Below are 19,365 nucleotides of genomic sequence, written 5' to 3' on the forward strand. Positions count from 1 at the left end.
ATAAATTATTTTCCTTCTACCCTGCAATGCCTCAGCTACTTTGGGGGTATATTGACAATAATCAAGTCATCAGCAAGTTTAAAAGCAAAATGCAGCAGGGTGTAGGATATATAAAACAAACACAGAATCCTGGACAAGCATAGCATGTTTGGGAGCATTTTAACAACAAAAAGAGAGTAATGTTTCTTGAATAGAACAGTCATAGTGGACTCAAAATATTAACCATTTCTCCCTCCACATTTGCTGCCAGACGCACAGAGTTTCTCCATCATCCACTGTAGATTATCATCAACAAGGTTGATGCTTTGAATTCATTAGAGTTTGAATTCACTAAGGTTTTGGAGTAGGTTTGTAGCTCCGGTTGTGGGCATAGTGGTTGGTTGGCTCACCGAGCTGGTTTGATGTTTTTCTGCAGATGTTTCATTACCTAGCGCGTCCGTGGAGCAACAACAAGCCAGCTCACCAAGCCAACCAATCACAAAGCTCATTAGTTACTTGTGCATTTGGAATATATGAATAGCGTCATATTATAGATACTGTACAAACTACTAAACACAGCCATCAAATAGATACAAAATATTCATATTTTTCAATATATTTTGTCAAGCTGCATTAAATTGTAAAACCTAAAATTATAAAATTCATAGATTGAGCAGATTGCAATAATTTCAGATTCCTAATTATTACTCTTGAATTTTCAGAATAATATGGAAAAAAAATTATATTTACATTGTTTTATTAAATTTTTTACAGTAAGTAATCACAGTAATCAAATGCACAAATATGTACAGTGATCATATCTACAAAATTAACCAGACTGTTTTACATCACAGCTTACACTTTACAGTTGTCCATTTATTTACAGGATTTTGAGGTGCATACACTTTTTTTTAAAAAAAGAGAAAGACACTGCACTGTACCTGCTGTGTAAATTCTACAGATACTCTGTCTGATTAATGCAGAAATGCCACAATCACACTGAAGGAACAGAACTCAATGTGAAATCTAATTTCAATTCAGATTAAAACCTTAGGAAAAGACAAATACCTACCCATCACTTTCGTTTATACACAGACATCTTAAAAATATTAAGCAGTTTTTCTAATGAGTGCCTTAATTGCGCATTTCCATCACATGATGTTAACCCATTTTACAAGGGTTGGTTGGCCAAACTGCAGAACCATTGCAAAGGGAGAACAGATAAAGACAGCGCAACCTACTGGATTTTACAGTCAGTCAAATTCTATGCCAATTGCCCCTTCCAATTTAAAATAAAGTGATTTCAGTCCCTAATTTTGTTGCATTTAACTGTTAAGTAACAATTTAATTACTGCAGACGCATTTTTCCTTATTAAATCTGGAAAATACACAAGTAGATAGAATTTAAAAACATTCTTTCCCTAATACATCTGCTAGGACAATAATTGTATCATATGGGTCAATAAATTAACAACCAAGTCTATACCTCGTGTGTTCGGCAACATTTAAGTGAAAGCTCTTGTTACATCTGCCAGATGTCTGCTCCAAATTAGAAGGGAATTATAGATCATAACAGATGTATCATCTGTTGACAAAACATGTGATCTGACTAACATGGGTAAGCACTCTGAAAATGTGCATAATTGATGACTCACAGATAATAATTATCCAAAACTCAATAACAGTGACATATAAATTGTCAATGACAGTACTGCAAAAGAGCAACCTCGCTTTCTAAAAGGTTCTTAGGCAGGTCACCCTCTGAAAACTACTGCATTTCTGCACTGTAAATGGGAGAATAAAATAAGCTTTCAATATTCAATGAAAATAAACAATAAAGTCAATCTTTCTATGACTATTGTGAAGGAAGCCTTTGTAATAAAAACATTCATAGAACAAAAAAGATGTGCACATTTTCCCAATGTGCAAAGGTCACTAGAGTTCTTGAAGGATCCACACTGCTGGCTCCAGTAGATTTTCATATACAGTAGATTACTAAGCCACAAACTGGGAAACATGTGTATTCAAGATCTGACATATCTAATGCATTCAACAGTTGAAATAAAATTCCAAGATATCAAACATTGTGATAATTGAAAAATGGGCAGTAACTCCACCCTCAATGCGTAGAGAATTATTTCACAAGGACTTTCAGCAATGAACTGGTCTGTGTTACACTAGCAATAAGCAAAGTCCCGATCATAAACGGTTGTATCCAAAGTCATAATGTTGACCAAGAATGCTGGATAGAAACATTTTAATTGTAATAAACAAACTTCGTTGGGGAAAATAAAAATCAGACGCAAGAGACAAAATTGTGTTTTTTCAAATGAAAATCCTCCTACCTTATTTCTTCTTTCCATACCTTTGTATTGACACTGTTTTACAACTGCTGGCAACTTCCTTGTACTTTACCCAAGTGACTATTATTCTTCGCATGTCCACATGTTAAAAGCCAAAAGGAACAACTATATGCCTCACTGCCAAAGAATCAACCTGCTGACTTCAGCCAGAAATTCTCCTGGGAGATATCACATTCCTTATCCACTTTTTCTATTCCCTGGGCTAGTGATGATGACACCAGTTGTAGCCCTTCAAATGGGATCAGCTAATTCAACAGCAGAGTTTCAGGCCCAAGCAAAACATTGGATGACACACAGTTGCCAACTTAACTCATCATATTGAAGAACAGTGAGACAACAAGTAATGATTTGCATTCATAAAGGTGCTTTTGACACGGTTGCATGTTCTAGGAGCATAAAAACATTTATCAAGTTAGTTGTTTCTATACATGAGGTACCATGGTGAACCACTTTGAAGGAGTACTCAGGTTAGTGTCAGTGTCCTTTTGACTAATTGCACAGCATCCCACAGCTATTACCTATTACACGATACCACCATGCTAACTGTTACAGGGTTTCATTGCATTAGACAGAAAGACAAGACAGAAATTGTTCAAAATCCTATGGATCAACAAACGTTGCTTCAAAATTGAAACATGCCAAGGTCAAATAATTCGCACGTTCCAGGTCATCATAAATGGGAAAAGAAATCTGCAACAGATAAATACTTCTGCAAAGTGCTCAATGTCAACCAGTTATCTTTTGGGAATCCTCGTGAACATTTTACTGGAACAATGTTTTTAAACACTACAGTATTAAACTCCAAGGTACCAATGTAAAATAATATTCTGTTCTGTGGCTTTATGCAAGTCAATTAGACTTTTATATATTAACAGACCCTTTTTTTGAGCTGCTGTCAAAACGATCCTACAGGTTAGTCCACCCCTGCAGTACATCTTCACCATTTCACTGGTATGGAGAAGGTGACATTTGGTGGTTGGAAACCAACCAATTGCCCAAGACTGGAATTGCTAACTGAATAATTCTACTGCTATGAATTCTGTTAATCTCCAATGAACTGAAGAACCCAGAAAAGATTATATTTCAGGTCGATGGAGAAGAGCTTACAGAGTTGGAGTGTGTGCATGCACACATATGCACAGGAAAGAGGGGGAAACTTCTTTGGGATGGCTCCCCATCACCATCCCACCTGTGGGAAGTTTAGTGAGCCAAGCTAGAGTAAAGTCAACAGCATGCTCCATGGAGACCATTAACTTAATTAGTTCAGTTAAGATCCTACTTATGGCTTTTCTTTTCCCTGAAGGCAACAGCAGCTACCCTCTGTCGGTGTGGCCCTCTTCTGATTAAGAAGACCGCCAGTTCCTTTGAGGCAGTGTCATGCAAGGGGGTTCGTGACCACTGCAGGTTGCATTTGGTGACAACAAGGTCTACAAGGACTCTGGTCAGCCTATGTTGTTCTGGAGAAGTTGATTCCTCCATCCTGAAAAGCGTCCACATTACACATCAAATGTGAGGTGCTCTCGGATCTTTCTCTGCTCCAGTGGAACGGTGGCCAGACATTACTGCAAACTGCCCTATTAGTTTCCTGCTTCCCTGATCTATCCACCACAGTTGGACAGGGTCTGCAGACCTGACTTCATTACTGACCAACTAACCAAGTCAATAGTAATGAACATCCTGCTGCAGTTACTTCCAGGTTTCCTGACTTAGAACCAAAATCAACTTCAGGATCTTCACCTGACCAAGAAAATCTAGCCAGTATTGTTCATTGGTGTAAGGGTAAAACATTACCCCTCCCCATGTCAGTCCTTACTTCATGCATGAATACACTGGGTATTATACTTGTAGCATAACACACAGATGATAAAAAGCTCAAAGACCAAAACGGTAGAATAAAACAGTGAACAGTTAAGATTGAACACTTGGAAAACAGAATCAAATTTTACAAGTGCCAAAATAATAGATGGCAAAACTCAGTGCACGTAACTTTTGTCTTTTTATCAAATTAGTTGGAATAGTGTTGCCCAAATTTCATTGCACCTAAGTTTTACCAAATATTTCAAAAACAAAGAAAACATGTGGGGTAAAATCATACTTCACTAATTATGGAGTTAAAACCATACATTTAGCAATTTCGCATTCCAATCTGGAAAGCAGTTATAAACCTGTTATATTACACTGGATAAATGTCACAGCACTGTGGGATTTTTAATGTAAATCTGCAACAAACAAGATATTGCTGCTCAGCAACAAGGAAAATGTGCGTGTGTAGATGAGAGGAAGAAAGTAGAACAAAACAACACAATTACAGTTCCCTCAACTTCTGCACATTTCTCTACCAGCTGAACCCAAGGCATTCTGTGTCAGGAATTAATGTGACTGGCATCTTCAAATGAATCATGTAATGACCTGGCAGAAACAATGACCAGCAAATCCTGATCTTTCCATAAGTAGATACAAATCAGAAATTGATCAGATTCTTCCAGTTGGTCAGGGAATGTTACCGTGCACAACTGTACCCAGATCCTCAAGGGAAAAGAAAGTATGCCATTACATTATGATTCACGGTCATAGTTCATCCTTATCCATCATTTCAAAGGCATCTATCTCTTCCTTCCAGTCTGATAACAAGGAGTCAACTGTCCGAGCCTCTGTTTCTTGGCTGATATTTGGACTGGATTCTTGCTCTGCCTCTACTTCACCCTCGGTCTCCTCCTTTCCATATTCTGAAGTATGAGCACAAGATCCCTGTTCATCGTCAACAGGGCCATGACAATCTGTCCTTTGTACATCCTGATCCCTCGCATCAGCAGTATTTGATGACGCATCAGTGGTAGCTGTATTTGAGTTCTGATCTGACTCACACAAATAATCATCCTTTTGTTGTGTTTTTGGATCAGGCACGATTGGCTGACCACTGGCATCCAACTGACCTGTTGTTTCATCTGGTTTCTCACCACGAGGATTTATAACGTATGATGTTGCTTCATTCTGACAATCAAAACTGTTTGGTTTTGGCCCCGTGGACTGCAAGTCATCTTCTGAATTCTGTTCAGAGTCTTTCACGTCCAGATCTAAAAATCAAAGATTAAAACCGTAAAAAATTTTTAAAAACTGCAAAATATTCTTGCATTGGCTAGTTTATTTAGTAACTCTGATCATTTATTTGCAATAATATCTACATTTTCTTTAATAACTGAGCAGGAATCTCCCAACAATTCCAAACACTGGTACCCTAGGCACCTGGTACCTTGAACAACCAGAAAATACAGCTTAATTTTATTTCATAAAACTAATAATGACAAACACAGTGGTATTTATTCATGATATCGGAATTCTGTAAACAGTTCTTAACTTCACTAATCTCAAGTGTTGCTGAAAAAGACACATGTTGTCACGTTTTCCATCTTGAACTCATCGGGATAATTCTCAAGAAATACCAAAGCAGAGGGAAAACCACAATTAGATTGCACTTGTTGACAACTGAGCCGATCGATAGAGGAACTGCCAGTTAATGATGACTGCTGTTAGCCATGCAGAATTTAAATTTTCAATCAGGCAGGTTGATTCCGATAGGCTATGGCATTGCCCCAAAACAGAATGGCGGCAGCTATTTTGCATTGAAACAGGTGCAGCATACATACACGTTCTTGCTATCTAGAAAGGACAGGACCCTGCCAATCTGCATATGAAGCGTCTAGTACATACAAATATGCAAAACTGTAAATTGACTGACAAATTTCCTTTGAAGGCCACGTGCTCCAGTTGCATTTGGCCAGTGTAACATTACAAGTTTACAACTGCTCACCAGACAGCAATGACAAATTGCTTAATTTCTGGCATATAATTTAATAATTACTGAGATATGATTTTAATCCATTTGTCTGTTTTTAAAATAATAGTCGGCAAAACTTTGGAGCATTGAAATTGATTACCTCTTGGCAGCACCCTGTTAGTGGTGAATGTGGCTTCTGTCATCGCTACATACTAGTTCGTTAAACCTTTGAGATATCTTACACACTCAGTATACGGAAACAGACCTAGAAGATTTCAGGACCAGATGTAATGGCCAGGGCTTGTTCAGGAGTTTGTGCGATATAAAATGAGAAATGATCTGATCAGGGTGTCCATTATCCTGCAGGACGGCTTTGATGCGCCCCATTTGAGCACGACATATGCACAATGAAAAAATAGCTAGGGGCCTATTTCCAAGGGTGCCATTAAGGCACTCTTATAGCACTGCTGAATTCTAGACCAGTGAAGATAAGTTTGTAGCAGAGAGCTCCCAGTAATTTCTCAACCAAAGCATGAAGGAAAAGGAACACATTCAAACCATGCCATTTCGAATGATAAATTTCAGCACAGGATAAAGCCCATTAAGACAAGTAAGGAAATTCTTACATGCAGTCTTGAATTCAAATACAGTAAGCGTAGCAAGTCAAGCCACTACAGCCTCAGACTATAGGACTGCTCTTCCATGACAGTACACCAAATGGTGGTGATTTAACCCGAGGGACACCACATCTCAGGTGAGGGGAGAGGTTGATAAAGGAGAATCCTTCATGGTAACCTCAGCCATGGCAGGAATTGTACCCATGCAGTTGGCATCACACTGCTTTGCAAACCAACTGTCCAGCCAACTGAGCTAAGTGATCTCCCATAGTAAGTATGTAATCTACAAATTAGAGAGATGCAAGGTTTAAGAAGTTCAATGTCACAAAAAGGAGCTGTACCTCTTATACAAACAAGTAATGTGTTATAATGAATTTCAATGCTTGTGTTAAGCCAGGCATATAGGCTGTAAAAGACAAAGATTGACAGATTATTATAAATTAGCATGTCCCTGTGTCCTTTTGTGACAAAACATGGTACTGACTGTATCCAACCAACCAGTGCTTGCAAACTTCACAACCTAGCATCCAACAGTAGCTCCGATTCCACAACTCGCCAATATTTCCATGGCAGCACCTCTACCATCAGCACTCTACTCTTGTATAGTAGAAATGTTGCTTTCCCTTTGCTATGATATAGATTTTGTGAATTGCCCTGATGTGTGCAAAATTAATAGTTTTAAGAAAAGATGTTTATTAGCCTTTCAATACACAAGTTAAAATGACAAAACAGCTCATCTCGTAGAACTGATAATAAAGTGTGAAGCTGGATGAACATAGCAGGCCAAGCAGTATCTCGGGAGCACAAAAGCTGACATTTCGGGCCTAGACCCTCCATCGGAGAGCTCTCCGATGAAGGGTCTAGGCCCGAAATGTCAGCTTTTGTGCTCCTGAGATGCTGCTTGGCCTGCTGTGTTCACCCAGCTTCACACTTTATTATCTTGGATTCTCAAGCATTTGCAGTTCCCATTATCTCATCTCGTAGCACTGTTGCCTCTAAGCCACGCATGCAAACAACCACTCCAGTGTTCCAGGCATGGTGATGGCTGTCAGCACACTGTTTATAGAGCTGCAACAAGATCTCACGACTCTTAAGCTCAATCCCCCTGCTAATGAAAGCCAAAACACCATATGCTTTCTGAACAACCCTGTCCACTTGGGTGGCCATTTTAAGGGATCTATGTATCTGCACACCAAGATCCCTCTGTTCCTCCACACTGCCAAGAATCCTATCCTTAATCCTGTACTCAGCTTTCAAATTCGACCTTCCAAAATGCATCACCTCGCATTTATCCAGGTTGAACTCCATCTGCCACCTCTCAGGCCATCTCTGCACCCTGTCAATATCCCGCTGCAGCCTACAACAGCCCTCTATACTGTCAACAACACCTCCAACCTTCGTGTCGTCTGCAAACTTGCCGACCCATCCTTCAATCCCCTCATCCAAGTCATTAATAAAAATTACAAACAGTAGAGGCCCAAGGACAGAGCCCTGTGGAACACCACTCATCACTGACTTCCAGGCAGAATATTTTCCTTCTACTACCACTCGCTGTCTCCTGTTGGCCAGCCAATTCTGTATCCAGACAGCTAAGTTCCCCTGTATCCCATTCCTCCTGACCTTCTGAATGAGCCTACCATGGGGAACCTTATCAAATGCCTTGCTGAAGTCCAATGTTGCCAATGTTTTGTTATTACTGAATTAGAAAAATGTGCCTAGATTGGATTCTGTTAACTTGACATGTTAACGACATTTTAGCGTTCGTACAATAGTATTTACATTTCTCCTTGATCTTACTAAACTTCTGGTGTGGGAAGTCATTACCATGCAGACATCAGTGGGCTGGATAGATGAAAAATAGATGTAATCCTGATCATCACTAATGTTTGATTAATTTGGTTTGGGAACTTCCAACAAATTTATAGTTTAGCTTAAAATAAAACAAAACCCACCGGAGATTTGAGAAACATAACCTAGGAGTTTTAGAGTTTGAGATGAACACTACTTACTCTTACTAAAAGTGATGCCAATTAGTTTGAAACAGATATAGAGACAACATTGTTTTAAAACAATTCAGAGAGACTGTAAACTACTGCCGAAAAATATCAGAAGAAAATTGTTATTTCTAGATATTGCTACTGCTCCAAGCCATAGCATGTGCTAGTTACGGTTTGTATTGAGTTTAATTCACCAGCAAGTCTGCACCGATCTTACTTTCTATGGGTTGTGCATGTGCCGAGATAACCAGATTGAATGAAAATGTATCATATGTCCCAAGGTAAGTTACCTGCTAACTAATACTTAACACTTTGTTCCTCTCCCAGGCTCTCCAATTACTAAATTCTGGCCCTTATACTTGAAACTCTACCTAAACTCATATTGTCCCTCTTTAGAATTTATTACGCCTCTATTCTCCCTTAGACTTGTCCTCCACATCTGAATCTGTGCTACCCATATTCATGGTCACCTCTTTGACCCTGTCATCTCTAGCAGCCTCTTGATTTCGATCACGTCAATCAAAGATAAGGACATCTCTGATCACCTCCTACTATCAATTTTCAGTCATTTACTCCGTCTCCCAACTACATTTACTTCTGCGTTTGCTTCTGGAAAAGAAACTTGCGTCATTTTGAACTGCACTTTCAAATTCCGATCTGTCTAGCTTTTGAGCCTCCAAACACGGCAGCATTTTTTGAAACTACTGATCTGCTTAGTTGTAATTTCACCTCCACCTTTGATGCCCTTATCCCTGTAAATGTTTTACTTGCTCTCTCAATAGTCTATATCCTCCAATATATACACACACTGATACATGAATTAGCAGCAAGGATAGGGCACTCAGCCTCTCAAGCTTCTTCCACCATTCCATAAAGGTCATGACCGAACTAATGACCTCACATTCCTGCCTACCTCTAATAACCTTTCTTGTAACCCCTTGCTAATCTACTTTTCTTGGCGCTACAATATTCAGATTCTAGTTCCAGCAGCTGTTGGGAGCAAAAATTCTACGAGACCCGTGACCCTTTGTGAAGAAGCACTTCTGCATCCTTGTCTTAAAATGGGAACCCCTTATTTTGAAACAATGACCCCTAGTTTTAATGTCTCACACAAGAGGAAACATAGTGAATCTGGAGAGGCTGTTAAGTACTCTCGGGATCTTTTGTTTCAATCAATTGGAAAGTTTGCCTCATTTTATTTCTTTGTGCCTTTTAAAATTCTGAACTGAAATGATAAAGAATGGTACTAAAACCCAACATTTTGCAGACTGATCATAACTCCATTAGATTCAGGATTGTCATGAAAAGGACAAGGGTGGGCCTAAAATCGAGGTTCTAAACTAGGGAAGGCAATGTCAGTCAGACATTCTGCCAAAGATAAAAGGTGGGACCAACAAAAGCAGCAAACCCTGATATCTAGGGATATAAAAAAAAATTGGATAAAGAGGAAAAGGCAGGCTTCTAGCAGATGCGAGAAGCTCTAGAAGAGTACGGAATATGCAAGGGGAAACTTAAAAAGCAAAACAGAGGAAAAAAGGGGGCAAGAAAAAGTAATGGCAGGCAAAATAAAGGAAAATTTCAAATTATCTTACAAATACATTGTAATATATATATATATATATATATATATAAAAATAAATGATCTGGAGGAAGATAGAGATGGTCTGATTAGGAAGTTTGCAGATGACACTAAGATTGGTGGAGTAGCAGATAGTGAAGCAGCAGAATATAGATAGATTGGAGAGTTGGGTGGAGAAACGGCAGATGGAGTTTAATCCAGGCAAATGTGAGGTAATGCATTTTGGAAGATCCAATTCAAGAGCGAACTATACGGTAAATGGAAAAGTCCTGGGGAAAATTGTTGCACAGAGAGATCTGGGTGTTCAGGTTCATTGTACCCTGAAAGTGGCAACGCAGTTGGATAGAATGGCCAAGATGGCACACAACATGCTTTTATTCATCGGATGGAGTATTAAGTACAAGAGTTGGCAGGTCGTGCTATAGTTGTACAGGACTTTGGTTTGACCCCATTTGGAATACTGCATATAGTTCTGGTCACCACATTACCAAAAGGATGTGAGTGCATTGGAGAGGGTGCAGAGGAGATTCACCAGGGTGTTGCCTGGTATGGAGGGCGCTAGCTATGAAGAGAGGTTGAGTAGATTGATTATTTACATTAGAAAGACAGAGGTTGAGGGGGGACCTGACTAAGGTCTACAATATCATGAGAGGTATAAACAGAGTGGACAGCAAGAAGCTTTTTCTCCCCAGAGTGAGGGACTCAATTACTAGGGGTCACGATTTCCAGGTGAGGGGGGAAAAGCGTAAGAGAGATATGCGTGGAAAGTTCTTTACGCAGAGGGTGGTGGGTGCCTGGAACGCGTTGCCAGCGGAGGTGGTAGAGGCAGGCATTTGTGTCATTTAAGATGTATCTCGACAGGTACATGAATGAATGGGCAGGGAGCAGAGGGATACAGGTCCTTGGAAAATAGGCGACAGGTTCAGATGGAGGATCTGGACTGGCACAGGCTTGGAGGCCTGAAGAGCCTGTTACTGTGCTGTAATTTTCTTTGTTCTTATTAAAGGTAAAAGTATAACTTGGGAAAGAGTAATGCCCATTAAGAACCTCAATGGTAACTCATGCGTGGGGCCAGAGGATGTAGGTAGGGTTTTAAATGAATACTTCGTGTCAGCATTCACTAGTGAGGGGGATAAGATGGGTATAGAAATTACAGGCCCTTTTGTGGCGAAATGGTAGTGTCCCTATTCCTGGACCAAGAGGCCCAGATTCAAGTCTCACCTGCTGCAGAGATGTGTAATAACATCTCTGAACGGGATGATTAGAAAAAAAATAGGTAAATTAAAATTCAGAAATCAGGAGTAGCTATTCTGGAAGAAATTAGTATTGAGATAGATAAATTTCTAAGTGATCCAGCAGGCTTAAAAGTAGCTAAATCTCCAGGGTCGGGTTAAATGCATCCCAGGCTGAATTTGAGAATTGGGTAGAAGTAGCAGGGTGCTGGCAGTAATCTTCAATTTCTCCCTGATCACAGGGGAGGTGTCAGAGGACAAGATAGCCAAAGTGGTACCATTATTCAAGAAGGAAGCAAGGGATAAATCAGAAAACTACAGGCCACTGAGTCGAAACTCAGTGGTGGGGAAACTATTGGAAGCAATTCCAAGGGACAGAATTAATCTGCACTTGGAGAAGCAGGATTAATCAAGGACAGCAGCATGATGGTGTGAAGGGGAGGCGACGTCTAACTAACTTGATTGACTGATTTTATGGTCATGTGTACTGAAATACAGTGCAAGCCTTTGTTTACCAGTGGTACAGGCAGATACAGCAAGCAAAGATGTACAGATCAAAAAGACTAAGAAGCATTCAGGTTACATTGCAGATTACATTATTTGATGCCACAGCCCATTCAACTGGCTGATAACGGCAAGAAAGAAGCTGTTCCTGAACCTGTTTTTGCTTATGTTCAGGCTTCAGTGTCTACTGCCTGACGGAAGAAATTATAGGAGGTCATTACCAGGTGCAATGGGTCTTTGATGATGTTGGCCATCTTTCTGCAGCAGCGAGCTCTGTAAATAGAGCCCATGGTCTAGACTGTGCACACAGCCTTTTGTAGTTACTTATGGTCCTGGGCCAAGCAGTTGCCATACCAGGCTGTCATGCACCTGAGCAGTATGTTTTCAATGGTGCATCTGTAGCAGCTGGTGAAGGACCTTATGGACATACTTTGAAAGTTTCAAAGACATGGCCAGGTGAAGAGGTGAAGGTAACGCTTTCAATACAGTCTACTTGGACTTTAACAAGGCTTTTGATAAGGTTCCACATGGAGACCAATAGCGAGGGTAAGAGCCTGTTGGATCCAAGGAAATTTGGCTAATTGCATACAAAATTTGTTGAGTAGTGGAAGCAGAGGGTGAGCGTTGAAGGGAGTATTTGGAACTGGAAGCCTGTGTCCAATGGGGTGCCACAAGGATTAGTGTTAGGGCTCTTGCTGTTGGTGGTATATATAAATGATCTAAACTTGAATGTAGTTTCGTATATACAGCTGATTACTAAATTCAGGGATGTTACAAAACTTGATGGTGTGATAACTAAGGAGGAAGATAGCTTAAGATTACAGGAGGACATATACAGGCTGGTCAAATAGACTGATCAGCAAATAGAATTCAACTGCTCTTGGGCAGGTTAAACAGGACAAGAGAATACACGATGAATGCAGTCAACCCAGAAAAGCACAGAGGATCAGCAGGATCTTGGCGTGCAAATCCAACCAGTCCTTTAACAGTATCAAGGCAGGCAAACAAACTGTTTAAAGGGGGCTTATGAGATAGTTGCCTTTATTAGCCAAGGCACACAGAGTTTAAGACCAAGTTCTGCTGGAACCATGTAAAGAGTTGTTTATGCCACAGCTAGAGTATTGTGTGTAGTTCTGGAATCCGCATTACAGGAGGGATGTAATAGCACTGGAGAGGGTGCAGAAGAGATTTACCAGATGTTGCCTGTGGTGGAGACTTTAGTTACAAAGACAGATTGGATACAAAAAATTACTGCAGATGCTGGAATCTGTACTGAAAATAATAAATGCTGGAGATCACAACGGATCAGACAGATCCGCAGAGAGTCAGCAAGTTGACATTTCGAGTCTATATGACTCTTCATCAGAGCTGACATTTAGGTTGTTTCCCTTGAAGCAAAGGAAACTGAGGGAGGACATGATTCAGATGTATAAAATTATAAGGGACACAGACAGAGCTGACAGAAACAAACTTTTTGCCTAGGTGGAGGGATCAGTGACCAGGGTCATAGATTTAAGTAAAGGGCAGGAGGACTAAGGGATGTGAAGAAATTTCCTTTCCCCCACTTTGAGTGTTGGGTATTTGGAACTCAGTGCATTCAAGATGGTGGAGGCAGAAACTCTCAGAACATTTAAAGAACTATTTAGATGTAACACTTGTAATGCCAAGCCTTCAAGGCAATGAGCCAAGTGCTGGGAAAGGGGATTAGAAACGTTAGGTGGTCATTTTTGACTGGCACAGACTAAATGGGCAAAGGGCCTTTGATTTGCGCTGTAGATCTCTGTGGCTAATGGCAATATATTAAGTCTGTGAGCCACTATTATTTTATCATCTAAGGTAAACATTACTTTGACACCCTACCAAATACCTTCGGGAAATGGGTTCCCTTTTATCCACATCATATGTCACTACTTCCATTCAAATACAGACATCTGATTTAAAGTAATATAATCACTGAAAAGAAGTCGAAAAGAAAGGCTTGATCATAATTTTGTCCAGTATTCTTTACTGGTCTATACCATTGCCTCTGGTGGAGATCACTGGGGCTAGTCTGAGAAATTTTAGTCACTTCAGAATTTAATGATGCGTGATACTGATTAAGAGTTTCCTGAAACAATCGGAGCATCTAGGCAATTTACATGAAGAACAATGGGAAGTTTGCGTCGAGAAGATGACAGATCTAAGCGCCCAAATTTAAGTGAGTTCCCAATTAATTGAAATCTGTCATTTGGTGACCTAACTAATTGGTCAGTCTTACAATTTTTGAAATATGACTCTTAACAAAATGGATCTGTTGAAACATGTTCATTGAGGAAACTGTTGAAAACCAAAAATATTTTAACTCAAACTAGCTGCATCAAAACCCAAATCAAGCCACTGTTTCACCAGCACAAACATTTAAAGCTTTGTACAAAATGGCTGAGATTATTGCCCTTTCAACAAGAGGATGGAGGGGGTTGAAATATCCAAGATGTTTTACAGGTAACCTTTCCAAGTTGGATCAGTTCTTACTTTGAATTGCTACTGATTCAAGGACAAAATTTTTAATTGTTTTTCCTTTTTCTTTTAAAAGTTCTATTTGTGTTTAAATAAAGCAGTAGTTCAGTTCTGTTGGATTTTGTGCCAGATTAGCACACAGTTGCATCCTGCCTTTAGAGGACTCTGCAGTCCTTGCATTTGGAATCTGCTTTTAATGTGAAGCCCTGGTTTGTATAGCCAACTTAAGTGTGGTTTTCTTCAACCTGCACACCAAGCAGAAGGGAGGGTGCAAGTGTGGAGTAGCAGGGAAAAATGTATGTACAGTTTTTGATTCATGTGTGTCGATAGTTCATGCTCTATTTGGTTCATTTCATATTCATGTTTATTTTAAAACAATTTATATTGAAACTGACCCATCCTCTAAATAGTTACTAGAAAACCAACCTGGCTTGTTGGTCTGCATTGGAATGAAATTTGAAGGAACAAATGTACACCAATCTAGATGTTTGTACTTAAAATTTTACATGGTAAATATACTGTCCGATGCTCCATGTAACTTTACTGTATCTTGCTAGTGTAATCCACTCTGTGCTACATACAGGCTGTGTATTGCTATCTTTCTTTGAAATGGTGCTCCATAATTAATTGGTTACAAGTATCAAATATTTAAAAGAAGAAAAAGAAAGAAAAGGCAGGTGACATAGTGGTTAGCACTGTTAGCTCACAGCACTGTCTGTGTGGAGTTTGCACATTCTCCACATCTTCGTGAGTTTCCTCCAGGTGCTCCGGTTTCCTCCCACAGTCCAAAGATGTGCAGGTTAGGTGGACTGGCCATGGTAAATTGCCTCTAGTGTCCAGGGATATGTAGGTTAAATGGATTAATCATGGGAAATGCAGTTACAGGGTTAGGGTAGGAAGACAGGTCTGGATGGGATGCTCTCTAGAGAGTTGGTGCAGACTTGTTGGGCCGAATGGCCTGTTTCCACACTGTAGGGATTCTATGATAATTATAATAAATTCTAAGACATTAAAGGACGTAGTAAGAAATAGCTAGAGATAGTGGATGCACTGACAGAAATCATCTATGAATCCTAAAAGTCCCAGAGGATTGGAAAACTGTTGATGTACCACCCTTTTTTAGAAGGGGAAAGGAGACAAAAAGATTAACTGAAGGCCAATTAGTTTAAAGCCTGTTATTAAGAAAATGTTAAAGTCCATTATAAAGGATGTAATAGCAAACGACTTAGAAATACATTGTGTGATTGAGCACAGTCAATAGGATTTCCTGAAGAGGAAAATCTTGCCTGACAATTTTACTAGAATTCTCTGAGGTGGTAAAAGCAGGATAGATAAAGGGGAAGCAGGATGTGAAATATTTGGATTTTCAGAAAGCATTAAACAACGTACCATGTATTAGGGCTACATAATAAGAATCCATGGTGTTGGAGGTAGTATATTAATATGGATAGAGGTTGGGCTAACTAAGTGAATGGACAGAAACTTGGCTGTAGGAATATAATGCTGGAAAATATGAGATTGTGCACTTTGGAAGGAAGGAGAGGGGTCTGAATCACAAAAAGTTCAATGGGTGACAGGAAAGACAATTGGCATGTTTGTCTATATTTCAAAGGGAATAGAGTATAAAAGTAGGGAAGCTAAATTAAAGCTGTACAAGGCAATAGTCAGACTACAGCTGGAATACCGTGGACAGTTTTGGCCCCCTTATCAGTGGAATGATATGTCGGCATCGGAGGCAGTCTGGAGAAGGTTCACTTCGCTGGTACCAAGTGTGGAAGGGTTGTCTTCTGAGGGAAGGTTGGGTAGGTTAGGCCTATACTCATTCGAATTGAGAAGAATGAAAGGTGACCTTACTGAAACACAGTAGATGCAGAAAGGTTGTTCTCCCTAGTAGAGGGGCTAGGACCAGAGGGCATCATCTCAGAATATGGGGTCACAATTTAAGATAGAGATGAGGAGGAATTTCTTCTGAGGGCAGTAAATCTGTGGAACTCTATCACAGGTGGGGGGTATCAAGGCTGGGTTGTTAAGCATATTCAAGTCTGAGACAGAGAATTCTTAAATCAGTGAAGGAATCAAGGGTTATGGGGAAAAGTCACGAAAGTGGAGTTGAAGGTTAACAGATTGGCCATGAATGGGAGAGCAGACCTGAAGGGCTGAATGACCTCATTCTGCTCCCACCTCTTATGGTCTCGTTAAATTGATTAAACAGGATTTCCCTTTTAAAACACTATGGTGGCTCTGCACTTTTCTAAATAGCCCGCTATAAGTCTTCATAGTTTCTAACATCATCTCTATGACAGATGTGAAGCTAACTGAAAAAAAAAACCAAAAGAACTACGGATGCTGTAAATGAGGAACAAAAAACAAGGTTTCTGGAAGAGCTCAGCAGGTCTGGCAGCATCTGTGGAGGAGAAAACAGAGTTAACATTTCGGGTCCAGTGACCCTTCCTCAAACCGATTGTGGCTGGGAAGACGCCAGTTTATGTGCAGAAAATAGGAAGGTGGGCGGGGTAGGCAGTAAAACGCTAGGACAGAGCCCAAAAGAGAAAGAAAGACAGTTGGACAAAGGAGTTTCTATTGATCAGGTTGGTAGGGTCAATAGTTGTTAATGGGGACTATTAGTGACTAACAACAACTGCCTGTAGTGGCAGGCTATACGGTAACAGACCTTTGTAGTTTGTTTCATCTGTCTTCTCTTTTTGAGAGAAAGATTTATAACCGCTATTCTCTAGTCTGATCAGATGTTCTCCAAATTTAGGAAATCTTGTAAAATTATAGCCAACATATCAATTGTTTCATTCAATGCTCTGGAACGAAGTCCAGCAGGACCTGGGATGTGTCAGCTCATAGCAAAGAACAATTTACTTAATACCACTTGCCTAGTGATTATAATTTTCTACCTCCTATTTCTGCACCCTCAATAGTGAAGACAATATAGAAATCCTGTTCACTTAATCTGCCATCTCTTTATTTTCTAATACTAATTGAATTTTTAAAGATGGTTAATCATTCATTGCCAGATCTGACTAGATTACATCAAGCATCTTCATCTCCTGGTCACATTTTAAAACTGCTCACTGTGCCAGAATCGTGCTGGAATACAAACATGGTCTGGGTCTCCCATCTCCCTTTAAGCTCCTCTTTTTTTCCTTCACTACTCCACCCTCAACTCCAAGTTTCAGAACTTAATTAACTGGTCATTAAGTTCAGGCCATTTGTTTAGCTGCCTCCCTCCCTTTCACTAAACATCCTCAAGTTCCCACATTCCTTTGTCCTGGGCTCGAACTCACATCCTTCTCTTCAACTCCCTGCTTTGTGCCTTTGAAATCACCTTATGCATGAACCTGAACTTTTGTTCTCTCAAACCTATTCCCATCTAACTGCTGACCACATAACATCCAGGCAATGGTTCGCTGGTTAGCTAATATTGGATGTATTCTCTCTCCAGCTGTTAAACCCACCCCTTCAAATCTTCCAATATCACACATCCCCTCAAAATAATTTACCCACAGCCCCACTATCCATGCAAACTACTGCTTCATCTCCAACTTCCCTTAGTTCTATAAAGTCCTTGAACATGTTCCCTCCCAGAATGTTGGCCATGCTATTCCATGTTTGAATCCCTTCAAATCAAGTGTGGGCCTCTGCCAAAGTATGAAATAGTTCTTTTTAAAGTTACAGATGGAATGAACTTTCAGAGGAAGTGGTGGATGCGGGTACAGTTATAACATTTAAAAAGACATTTAGCTGAGTACATAAATAAGAAACGTATGGAGGGATATGGGCAAATGCAGGCAGGTGGGGCAAGTTTAGTTTGGTATTCTGGTCAGTACAGGCTGGTTAGACCGAAGGATTTCTGTTTCCATGCTATATGACTCTGACATCCTGTGTGACTGTAATGAAGCTAAACCATGTCTCATCACCCTGCTCAGTCTCCGTAACAGTTTCCACACCATCCTTCTCTCACACACATCTCTAGTAGCTGGTTGTGACTGCAGTTGTCTAGTTTCATTCTCAGCAATCTAATTATAGGATTTCCTTCAATAGCTTCTCCTCTTATTCTTGTATCATTACCTTCCAAGACCCCAAAACTTCACGGTTAAACCACTAAAAGCACGAACTTCAATTTCAGAATTGTTCGTACAATTGTGTTCCGAGTGTCAGCTATGTCCCCATGGGACACAACTGAACTAAGTTAGAATGTGCTTCAAAATCAGAAATCGCTGGAAAAAACTCAGCAGATCTGGAAGTATCTGTGAAAAGAAAGCAGAGTTAGCATTTTGGGTCCAGTGATCCATCTCCAGAATTCCAAACTCTGCTTTCTCTCCACAGGCACTGCCAGCCTTGCTGAGTTTTTCTTGCAATTACTGATTTTGTTTCCGATTTTCAGCATCCACAGCTCTTTCTCCGAGGGAAGTATCCTCTAAACAAAAAGTGGAAAGCTGAGTGAATAAATATTTTCATATCATTATGACACACTGTCTGGTAGCTGGTTCAACATAACATCAATAAAAAAAGTCAAAATAGCCAGTCTCTTTACTTCAGGATAATACAGGGTACAAGAAATTATCTTATTGTTGATATACTTGGAGAACTGAAATAATGGCATATTTTAAGAAAACTACTTACTGCTAATGTAGTTTGTAATTCTTTTACCTTTAATAAATGTGGCTGTTTTTGTCCACGTGATGCAAAAAAGAAAAAAAGTGTAATGCAAACTGGTTATAATTCAAAATTAATTTATTATGGTACAGCTGGTCTATATAATATATAGACATTCAGACACCACATTTTTATACAGTCACTCCAGGTCATGGATT

The 19,365-nt window shown here is 39.9% G+C and overlaps 1 protein-coding gene across 3 annotated transcripts in view; it reads right to left on the reverse strand.

Moving 5' to 3' along the window:
• Positions 1 to 740: 740 nt before the first annotated feature.
• edem3 (ER degradation enhancer, mannosidase alpha-like 3) overlaps positions 741 to 19,365 on the reverse strand; it is a 68,179-nt gene continuing 49,554 nt past the window's right edge. For 2 of the 3 annotated variants that reach the window (XM_048539257.2, XM_048539261.2), the window contains 2 exons: positions 19,175 to 19,216; positions 741 to 5,416 (listed from right to left, as the gene is read on the reverse strand). In XM_048539257.2, coding sequence (XP_048395214.1) covers positions 4,911 to 5,416; positions 19,175 to 19,216 — 548 coding nt within the window. In that variant the 3' untranslated portion in view covers positions 741 to 4,910. The remainder of the gene's footprint in view (positions 5,417 to 19,174; positions 19,217 to 19,365) is intronic. The other variant, XM_048539260.2, reaches the window with a different exon arrangement.

The sequence above is a fragment of the Stegostoma tigrinum genome, chromosome 8 (genome assembly GCF_030684315.1).
Source record: "Stegostoma tigrinum isolate sSteTig4 chromosome 8, sSteTig4.hap1, whole genome shotgun sequence".
In the NCBI taxonomy this organism is placed as follows: Eukaryota; Metazoa; Chordata; class Chondrichthyes; order Orectolobiformes; family Stegostomatidae; genus Stegostoma; species Stegostoma tigrinum.